Here is an 11689-nt window from a genome sequence, read left to right on the forward strand (position 1 = left end):
TTTTTAGGCTCACAAAACACAAACACTGTCAGTGTTGTCCTTCTACCAGTCGGCCCACGCTTCCATTTTGACAAGAATGGACTTGTAAGGACATTTTTCAACTGAGTGAAAGACCTCTGTCATCTCAGACTCAGCGCGGTACAGGCTACTGACCTTAGGCTATAATCAAACACACACTGGCGCGCACACACATGCACACACGCACACCTACACACACACACACACACAGAAATGCAGGTACACATGGAAAAGCACGCACACACATTTGTAAAGCCAAATGTTCTCGCTTTATGCTCCTAACAACCAAGGGAACTACAAATGAACAGTTTTGTCACAAAAGGACACAAAAGCAATCATTTCATTTAAAAAGGTTTAATTTGGAAGTTGATAAAAGTATGTACAAACTCTTTACAACTTTACAAACAGCCATGACTTTTGATGCAATACAGAGAATAAATACACTAACAAGTCTTAGTCACTCGTCCTTGTAACGAGTTACATCACAGTGTAGCACATACAGTATGTTTGTTGATTGGTCTGCTAATGGCTCTTCACAGTCTTACTCAGCTAAGTGTTTATGTTTCCTTTTCTTATCACACATTTAGTGATGTAGCATAATGTCCCATATTTCAGAATTCTGTGGGTGAAATATTTACAGCGGACACATTCTTTGTATTTAACATTTTGGAAGGCCAGATCAAAATACATTTCCTGATATGTATACAACATTCTGCAGTCTTGATTGCCTTTGCACTTGTATTTATAGCTGTTATTGTGTAACGATGACTCTGCTCTAAAATAAGAGAGTATGACTGTAATACTGAGTTGATTGCAACAGCAGAAACACAAAAACATCTTGTCCCTGAGGTCTTTCAGCAGTCCAGTGGTGCTCCGAGCAGTCTTTGGGGGCTCCCAGAAGTGGGTGTCACCCGTTACAGTATGTCAGAGCCCAGACAGAGGCTGTGCTCCGGCTCCTGCAGGTAGCTCACCTGCCAGGGAAGTCCCAGAGCTGGAGAAGGCTCCACAAAAGGGTCCATGTATTTCTGATTGCAGGAGGCCCACATCCCCGGCTGGTAGCCCAAACCCTCACCCACTTGTGGGTATCGCAGTGGGCTGGGCGAATGGTTGTGGGGGCTGCCGCAGTGTCCATACGAGGCGTAAAGCTGTCCATCAGTGGGATAACAAGGGTAGTGTGGTGACGGGGGGCATGATGACGCAGTGTTATCCATGTAGACGTGTGGCTCCGTGGGTAGCCGGTGCACTTGAGGCCCTTGTTGTGGCTGCATCTGGTGAGAGATGGACGCGTGCCAGGGGACGTAGCTCTGATGCTCCATGCGAGGAAGCATTACCCTGGGCTGCTCGAGTCGAGACACTCCTGCCGCAGCTGGCCCTACTGATGACCTGTTGCACTCCCGGTGGGTGCAGGGCTTGCCAGGGGGGTTGGAGCTCAGGAACACTGAGAGAGCAGAGATGCGATTGATGGCCCTCTGCAGTGTGGCAATTTTGGAGAGCCGTTTGCCGCTGAGGTCATGGTTCAGGGTAACGCGCAGGGCATTGAAGGCCTGGTTGTAGTCCATGATGCGTTTACGTTCCCTGACGTTGGCAGCCATCCTCCGAGCTTTTGAGCGCACGGGTCGATTGCGTTTCTTGGTCTGGCCTTCCTCTGGGTCACTCGGGCTGCTGGTTGAGCTCTCGCTGTCATGGAAGGATGCCTTGGGACTTCCCTCGTCCTCGCCTTGGTCCAGCGCGGAGAGCTCCAGCTCTTCCTCGGAGAACTCTGATTCTGCAACACTGCTGCAGCTCATTGTGCCAACAACCTGGACGCTGGACGAGTGTGAGCAGAGTCTTCGCGCCTGGAACCCTGTGTTCGCAGACGACTTGACACAGTGAAGTTCCCTGGGCGCCGCTCGGCTTGTTTTGTGGGGCTGTCGGTGTTTGCTGCTGTGCCGACAGCCCAGGTATTCTCCTCCTCTGACTCCTCCGGTGCTTTGTGATTACTCATACCTCGACAGGACAGGTTGGCCTGCTTTTTAAAGCTTTTCTAGTCACATGGTACAGTCACCTGTGAGAAATGGTGCTCTCTCTCTCTCTCTTTCTCTCGCTCCAGGTTTATGGGTGCCCTCCAGGCAAATGGCACTGTCACCTCCTCCTCCCACTCTGACTCTCCCTCACATCCCTTCCAGGATCTTACAGCAGAGTTTTAACACTTCACGTCAGTGCAAAACATGTGGAAAACATACTAATTATTTGGGTAGCAATTAACTTCACACTTCCTATGACACCTTTAAAGAGGATTTGATTCCACTGTTTTTGACTCCAGTTGTGTTTTTCCATGAAGCCGTAGAGTTTTGAAAAGCAAAGTCACTTGATTCAATTTCTGTCATTACAAAGAACACCAATGGATCATTCTCTGAACAGTAGCGTGTCTGCCTATGTGTTTTACCACGGTAGGATATTAATTTGAAAAGGTCTTCAGTGAGTGTTAGTCTTAGGGACAATTACGACAAATTACACATTTAACCAAGTGGCCTAATCTGTTCTACACATTTCCTCTTTTCTCAGGTCTGGGAAGAGAGGACCCTTCTTATCTAGCATAGGTTAGATTTGTCCTAGCAATTAGTCTCTAGAGTCGCAATTCTCTCCCTGTCTCTCGCTCTCTGCTCAGGTTTAAGGGCCATGTAATTTAGGGTAGCTTCCCTGGAACCCATCCCCATAAATCAGGCCCGAGCGGCACCAGAGGACAAAAGCGGAGCAAGCACTGGACTTCAAAGAGAAGGGTGAAAAAAGCAAATATTTCACAATTAGAACCTGCAGTCACTCGGTCTGTCACAACAGTTTGCTAGTGAAGATGTGGTACATTTTGATCAACTTTAGACTGCTGCAATACTAAAATATAGGCTATATTAAAAAAATTTATTAATGGTTAAAGGGTAACATCATTTTTCTTTCAACCTGGAGCTTATTTTGCTTTGTTTTTGTGTCTAAGTGACTGATGGGACAACAATCTTTAACATCGGTCTAGTAGCTATTACTACTATCTAGTAGTCAGTGAAACAAGCTACAGTGTAGCCTAAGTTATGGGGCAATTGTGCAGTTTCTTTTAACGTTCACAAAAATGCTTGATATGGTGCTGCCAGGCTCAGATTAATATTCTAAGTGTCTGACAACATTATGGAAAGGATTTCTAAGGAGTTCAACCTTTCTGTTAAAGAGTAAAATCCTGTTATTAAACATAAAAACATGCGCAAATTGCATTTGCTAAACCCACCAGACTCCATGTAAATAAATAGGAATTTTTGCATCGTACAATACACTTCATTGAAAGTCAACAGAAACAAAATTAAATTATGAAAAGGTGTTTTGGGTTGTCTGTCCACTTTTCCAACCATCACAACTAGATTTGGTTTAAATAAACACACAGTCTGCCGTTTTAGATGTAAAACTATGCTGGCTTTATACATACTAAAAGTATTGCTTTTTTAAATGGAGTCTGGTGGGTTTTGGACTAGCTGTTTTCTGGTTGAAAAGAAAGGTCTTAAAGAGGTTTTAAAGGTCTATATCTGTTGAGATCCTTTTTCATAATGGTGTGAGGCACTTAGAATATTAATCTGAGCCTGTCAGTGGCAAAATATTAACAGCACTTGGACCAATTGACGACGTACATTTGCATGTATTCCTTTCAGCCTGGTCTGTGCATTCATGCATAATAGTGGGACAGTTTCAAAGATTGTTGTTCCCATCAGTCACACACACACACACAAACATAGGTAATAGGGTGCAGGTTGAAAAACCCAAATTAACCTTTAAGTAAAAAGACCTAGACATAGAGTACTAACAGACTATTTTGTTTGCAATTATTTGACAAAAAAAGGCAGTCTGGATTTAACAGTGGAAAAGACAAAAAGCTAAATGTCCAACCCTGTGGTGGACGTCACAGGTGACTGCAAGTGCAGCGAGGCTTCTGGCCAAGTGCAACAGGTCAGGGTAGGCCCTCAGCTCGGACCATTGAACTGGGGGGTCGTAGAGAAGCATTACTTCCTTCCTGCTGTCTTGTTTTTATTGTACGTGTTGCGGCTCTGAGACACCACACTTTAAACCAATTACAGACTTTCAGCCCTAAAGGACAACTATTGATTTGAGGTGGGGGTGTTTAGTGTCCGGGAGAGTCTGCACTGATTGGACATGGATTATTCACTCATTATAATGTTTTTTTTTTACACTAATTCATGTACCCCCACACATCTCTCTTCCGGGAACTATTCAGCTGTTTAGAGGCGTTCCCTTTTCAGTAAACCGGCCAGAATTGAAACGAAATTCAAGATCCAATCACTGCATTCCATTCCTGCTTTAACTCGGTTTCTCTCTCTGCTGCTCTCATTTCAGGCAAAGCCTGCATCCCTCCTCCTCCCCCTTCCACCTCCAGTCACCAGCACCCGCGGCACCATGGGTCCTCCTCCAGCAGAACCGACCAGTCCCTAGACTCCACGGGGTAGAGCTCGTTTCTCTACCCTTCTAAAATATCTTTTTTTAAAGACAGAGTCTATTCTCCTTGGGCATGTGTTCAACACATCTTTGCATATCTGCAACCAAGTCTGGTTTCCACTCTGTAAAGCGACTTTGAGCTTGGGAAAAGCGCTATACAAATTCAATTTATTATTATTATTATTAAGTCTCTCCTGATTGAAATACAGTAGTCAATAGCAGTGTAAATGTTTGGAGAGCGTCTGCGGTTTTGCACAATTACACAACTACAGAATATGTGCAAAATGAGCATATATTAATTAATTATTATATTAATTATTCCCATCTGTACAGTTGTTTTGTTTTCTAAACACTTTACTTTTAAATGAGCAGGAAGACAGCTTATTTATACTTTGACACTTAAAGACCTTGGACCCTTAAACTATTTACAAGTCAACCTTGCATGCATCTCTTAGTCACACTCTTTCTGAATAGTAGAACATGTTCACAAACTCTAATCCTAACCTGGTTATGACGTGTAGCTTTATGTATCAAACATCTCTCACTGACATAATCATGACTCACAGTGTGTGTATGCCTTAATGACATTCTCACAAGAACAATACAATCTTCTTCTTGTGTTCATGCAACGGAAAACATTGTTTAGATGTGTAGACACTTTCTCAAAAGTATTTTGTGGTGCAGGGACTTGTGCAGTCACAGTCAGAATTCATGCTTAAGCATTTCACTCACTTTGGTCTTTGTAACTACTCTAATTCAACCACTTGTGCTTACCACACCTTTTAAATGGGCCTGCTGATCTTCAGCATACCTTCATACTTAGCTAAAAACTGTTTTAAACGTTCAGCCCATGCCACTCAGCTCCAAGGAGTGTGTAGGCTTCATCACAAGCTGGGATTTATGGCTTCACAAACATGTCAGATTTACTGGCGTGGTGTAAAGAGCATGAACACCAGCCTCGGACTCTCCCCGTCCATTTATTTTTGACAGGTGACAAGACACTAGCAATTATCAGTCGCCGGGAATAAATCACAAGATTTTATCACGCAGCTTGCCATGCTCTTGATGGAATAACCATTTTCAAGCAAAGGGAACCTGCCCAACGCCGCTGAACCTAAGATTTGTAAATCTCCTGCTCTAACCCCCATAATCACTGGTTGTTAGCCACTTGTTATTAGAGGTCTGTGTGCCAAACGTTATAGATGTATATTTCCAAACGGGTAGTTAGGGCTAATAAGTGAGTAAGGTCCAGGTTCGCTAACCTTGGCATTGCAGTGGAATGTTAATGCATGTTTTGGTGTCTGCAATGGAATTTTCTCACCTCAATAAAAAAACCTCTAGTCAAAAAAAGGCTTGCGGTTATCTCTGCCCCTCACTATTTGTCCCAGTACAAGCCCTTAGGATAGTTAATGTCTTTAAAAATCAATGTTGTCAACTGTACACTGCCAATCTGTGGTCATTTCATGGCTGTTATCCTATTAGCCGTTCTGTAATCTCTTTTATTGCAAAATCACTGTGTTGTTTCCATGGAAAAGGATGAAATCAGGGATGAAAAAAAAAATGATACGATGCGATCACAGAAGGCTTGCATCATACAACAGTTTTGTTGTCATTGCTTAGAATTCTTCATGGGGGTTGACATAAGCCACGCACTGTAACTTTAAATTATAATATAACATCAGATTCATAAACTACATGTGTTTTCTGCGCAAAAATCTGCTATCTACTGAGTATAAAGTACAATATTTCTCTCTGAAATGTAGCCGAGTAGAAGTAGGAAGGGGCATGAAAAGATAGGACTCAAGTAAAGTACAAGTAGTAGTTGTACTTAAGTACATTACTTGAGTGAATGTACTTAGTTACATTACATCACTTACTTCCTGCCACAAATTATGGCAGAATTACCATGCTTTTTCTGTACAAACATGCTCACTGGTGACTGTAGAAAGTATTCTTCTGTGTCCTGGGTGAGTTTTGGGGTGGCTGTGGCTCCGGTGCTGAAGGGATCGCCTCACAATTGGAATGTCCGTGGTTCAATCTCTGGGCCCTGCAGCCACATCCAAGTGTTCTTGGGCAAGACGCTGAACAGCGAAGCTCCCCCGATGCTGCGCCATTGGTGTGTGAATGTGTGTGTAGTTTTTTCTTATGTGCAGAAGGCACCTTGTACGGCAGCCTCGGCCACAGTGTAGGAACGTGTGTGAACTATCTAACAGTGCTTTAAGTAAAGAGGCGCTATTCAGTTTTGGCCATCTCTACACTTTTGGCTTGCATGTTTCTTTACAGAGCTCCCTCTACAGGTTTCTGCAAAGAGCGGCCCCACACACACACACAGGTTTATTTATAGAGCCCCCTCTACAGGTTTCTCTACAGATCCTCACCGTACAGGTTTCTCTATAAAGCTCATTATGGGAATGGCTCTAGTGGCTGGAATTCTGCACCAAAGGCGAAATTTGGGGAAAGAGACTTCAGATACAGAATTAGGGGACCACTAAGGTCTATGTAAAAGACACATCAAATACAGTATTAGGGGACCACTAAGGTCTATATAAAAGAGACTTCAGATACAGTATTAGGGGACCACTAAGGTCTGTATAAAAGAGACTTCAGATACAGTATTAGGGGACCACTAAGGTCTATGTAAAAGAGACTTCAGATGTAGTGATAGGGGACCACCAAGGTCTATATAAAAGAGACTTCAGATACAATATTAGGGGACCACTAAGGTCTATATAAAAGAGACTTCAGATACAGTATTAGGGGTCCACTAAGGTCTATATAAAAGAGACTTCAGATACAGTATTAGGGGACCACTGAGGTCTATATAAAAGCATCCAAATAGCACCATGTCATGGGACCTTCAAGGTAAATTTAGCTATAAAAGACCTGGCATAGTTCCCCTTCGAGACTAGAAAAGAGCACTGTAAATTTAGTCCATACTATATTTATCAGGCGGCCTGCAGATCATCTTTTCTCTCTGCTGTCAGCAGCAATGCTGCCTGTCGTGGCCATGCCTCCCTCTGGGCCTCTGAATCACACGTCCCTCGGCGGTGAATGTAAAGTCTTTAAGAATCATTTGAACATTCCCAAAATAACTAGAAACGTGTCAGTTCGATCGGAGGTCTAGTCCGGTTTAGTGTGAGCTGCTGTCATCCGTCGACATGTTCGGCCACTTCTGAAGTCTTGTGTCTGCTTGGGAAATCTTGTCCAACACGTTCAAAACAAAACGCCAAAACAGCCAGCATGCCGATCCAACCGTTGTGAATCATCCCGTCTAAAAATGACTGGCAGCTACGTGTTGCTGGCTGCTGTAATCCCTTTCAGCGTGCACGCCACCTATAAAACCTCAGTAGTCGGGTTGAAACAATGCCCCGGGTATTTCAGCATGTACAGCTCAACGTGTTGATCACAGAACGTCTGTCACCGTGTCGGCTATTAATCATGGAGGTGTGTTGAAGTTTATTCTCCAACATTAGAGATGTTTCCAGTACTTTGGTACTCTTGAAGCTGTGTGATTTATCCATGTTGTCATCCTTTTTTATCAAACAGTTGAAGGGTAACTTTGGATTTTTTCAACCTGGCTGACCTTTTTGTTCCTATGTATCCTCTGTTGGGTTTGGTGATGGGGATTTTGGGGATGTTAAACTAAAAGGATCTTACTCTTTAACTAAAAGGTCTTTCTCTGTAGGGAGCCATCCCATAATGTTGTCAGACACTAATAATCTGAGTCTGTCAGTAGCAAAAACATAACTTTTAGTGGAAGCAATAGAAGAATCACATTTGCTCTGTACATTGTTCAACCCACACATAGTGGACCTTATTAGCAATTTACCCCTAGAATTATTTTTAAACATGGTAAAAAATGTTTTTTTAGGACTCAAGGTTGCTTAAATAATGCAACTGTAAAAAAATAAAAAAAATAATGGGGCACCCATTTGTGGAAAGTGCCAAGAAATCCATTATTTCTATAAAAACATGCAAAAGGGGGGAACAGGATTTTCCTTTCACATTAGTAGTTGTTACTAAAAATCACTGATTCTTTTTTCTGGAGTCAAGTCTAAAATAAGCATGTTAAGTTAGACATGCAAAGAAACACAACAAATATACAGTATATAAGCATTAGGCCACTTATCACTACTAAAGAAATCATGTGTGTATTAAATATTGTTCATTTCCTTTACGACAGTACAACTTAAAGAACAACGTGTACGTTACATTTGTTACATAAACCGAAAAGAAACCTATCATAAGTTTCACCTTAGACACGGTTGCTAATTTTCAGGCTTAGAACACAACATTGAACACTTTAACAATTGTTTTTTATTAAAGAGCAAAGAATAAGTAGTAAACACCAAAAAGTGTAATAATTAAATCGGGGTTTGCAGTGTAGCCCAGAACTTGCAACTGACAGTGATCTTGATAAGTAATGGACCAATTTGTTGTTGACATTAGTCACTTAACCCTAAAGTTGGTCAAATTGACCCGTTGTCCTATATCAATGATCTTTTTAATTCCCCAAAATAACATGATTGATTCCACACAACGCTCTTTGCCAAGTAAAAATCTCTACTTTCATTAATTTTGGGGCGTCTTATTCAATTTTAAAGCATTTGAAAAACAAATTGAAGTGTTTTTGAAATAGTATTGAGTAAAAGTTGACATATTCCAGTCTGTGATTATCATCAACATCCATTCCTTTAATTTTAGTCTCAATAATTCATATTTTTTTCTTTTCTAACTCAAACATTAGGTATAATCTCCTATAAATGAGGGTTATTGACCATAAATTCTAGAAAAAATCTGTAAAACTAAAGTTAATAAGTTGGTGTTATGTAGAGTTGAAACGTTAAAAAAAGTGACAAACATTGAAAAAAGCGCCAAAAGTGTTAAAAAAAGCGACAAAAATGTAAAAAAAAGTTTAAAACATTGATGAAAAGCATCAACAAAAGTGTTGATTTTCAATTTTTTAACACAAGTGTAAAACACCTGATGCATGGGGAAATAGGAGCCAAGGAAAAAAAAAAGACTTATTCTTTTTCCTTGTAATTTCATGTTGATTTATGTATTCACTTGTGTAGACAACCCCTCTCTGCTTTACCTTTAGGATTCCAAAATAATATTCTTGCCATTTTACCACAAAGTCTGCGGTCAACTTAAGCAACACTACAAACAAGAATGACGTTGCATGGTTATATTTTTTACAGAAAAACAAAAATGATACTTGCACATTATCTTGATTTACGTTTTTCTGGCAAAAAACAACAATTTAACATCATGCTGATATATTCAGTGACCTCTTTACTATGTAGTATCAATACGTATTGTCATGTGAATGTCTCATTTGGTTTTACGTCTACATGTGTGTGGAATGTTGACCGTGCCTTTATTGTAAAAGTTTGATTAATGAGATATTTTTGTCTCAGTCGGGTCGTAAAAGAAAGCTGGTTGCCATGTGGAGAGAAAAGAAACCAGCCCATTTAATGTTTGGGTCACTACAAATCCTCCACTCTCTAATTTAGCCATTACTTTAACCTCCCTTCTTAGTGATTTATACCTTGTAACCATCGGTGCTGATGTCATGACATGTCGAACAGTTTCCTCCACGTAGGAATGTCAGGATACTTCCTCCCCTGCCCTAAATACTTGAATCATGATATGAATCACTTGTTTTTACAAGATAGTATTTACAGGAGGAACATATGAACTGCAAGTGGTGGAAAAAGTACCCTTTACTTCAGTAAAAGTACAAAGACTACACCGTAAAAATACTCTGTTTCAGTAAAGGTTGTGCATAGAAAATGCTCCTTAGAGTATGTATTTAAAAAACGTATTTAAAGTAATCAAAAATGTTACTCAATGCATTAAACCCCTCCCATTGTAGAGAGGGTAAAGTTGTGTGTTGTGTTTAAGGGTCTCATCATCTCAGCTGGACCTGAAGGACGTTATATTGTTGCTAGGTTACTTTATAATAAACATCAGATTTATAAACTACATGTGTTTTATTTGTAAAAACATTTATGTGTAAAGTAACTAGTAACTAAAGCTGTCTGATGAGTATAGCGGAGTAACTAAAGTAACTAGTGACTAAAGTAAGTAGTAACTGAATCTGTCAGATGAATGTAGTAAAAAGTAGAGTATTTCTCAGAGTAGAAGTAGAAAGTGGCATGAAAAGAAAAGACTCAAGTAAAGTACAAGTACCTCAAATCTGTACTTAAGTGCAGTACTGAATGTACTTAGTTACATTGCACCGCTGTGAACTGCAAACTGAAGGCATTGCTAAAAAAGAAAGTTATTGTACAGAGCAGTGTGTAGGCATGGATCAAACCATTTATCCATAATTCATGTTGAGGTTAATGTAAACGGTGTGCAAAGAAACAAATGAACCCACACACACGCCCTCAAAACAACTACAAAAAGGCAGCGGTGTATATTCATAGTGCATTCCTTTCAAAGAGAAGTCAGTCATTACTCCAGGTTATCATTACAGGGTCCAGTGGGAGTGTTGGAACATGTGGTCAAGGTTAACTGTCTGTGGGCTGGTTCCCACACAGCCCACAGACCGTTAAAGGGATGCCCCCTAACCCTTCACAGCAACACTCTGGATACACCAGGCCGGAGCGCTTAGTACACTCCCTTAGACCGACGGACGGGGGGGTGTGTGTGTGTGTGTGTGTGTGTGCTCCCAGGGATACAACTTGATTGACAGATGTTTCAAATGAATGCTTTGATGAATGAAGACGTGATTGGCAGCATAAATGATATCAGAAGAATCTGAGTGGTGACACAATAGGCGTACTTCTGTAGGAACAAAGGAAAGTAATACATTTTCTATTCATGTTACCACATATACAGGATCCCAGGCCCGTAGCCAGCCTTAGTTCAAAATGTGGACCTTTTTGCACTTTTTCCCTTATTTTGTATTTAATTATAAGGCTCAAATACTTAATGTTAGTGACTTTTTAATCTACTTATTAGCGTATCTGCTGGTCTCTTAACGAGCACCGAAAATATTTACTACAATGTTGTCAAATTCTCAGTAAGACTACTACAATGTTGTCAAATTCTCAGTAAGACTACTACAATGTTGTCAAATTCTCAGTAAGACTACTACAATGTTGTCAAATTCTCAGTAAGACCACACGCACGCGCGCACACACGCACGCGCACACAATCATATATATTCAAATCTATCACATCATGTTGCTCATCA

The 11689-nt window shown here is 40.9% G+C and overlaps 1 protein-coding gene across 1 annotated transcript; it reads right to left on the reverse strand.

Annotated features, from left to right (window-relative positions):
* Positions 1 to 352: 352 nt before the first annotated feature.
* Positions 353 to 2148, reverse strand: bhlha9 (basic helix-loop-helix family, member a9). Its single transcript, XM_034890167.1, has one exon. The coding sequence runs from the start codon at positions 1803 to 1805 to the stop codon at positions 933 to 935; it is 873 nt and encodes a 290-aa protein (XP_034746058.1). The 5' UTR covers positions 1806 to 2148; the 3' UTR covers positions 353 to 932.
* Positions 2149 to 11689: the final 9541 nt, after the last annotated feature.

This window comes from Etheostoma cragini, chromosome 13, assembly GCF_013103735.1.
Source record: "Etheostoma cragini isolate CJK2018 chromosome 13, CSU_Ecrag_1.0, whole genome shotgun sequence".
In the NCBI taxonomy this organism is placed as follows: Eukaryota; Metazoa; Chordata; class Actinopteri; order Perciformes; family Percidae; genus Etheostoma; species Etheostoma cragini.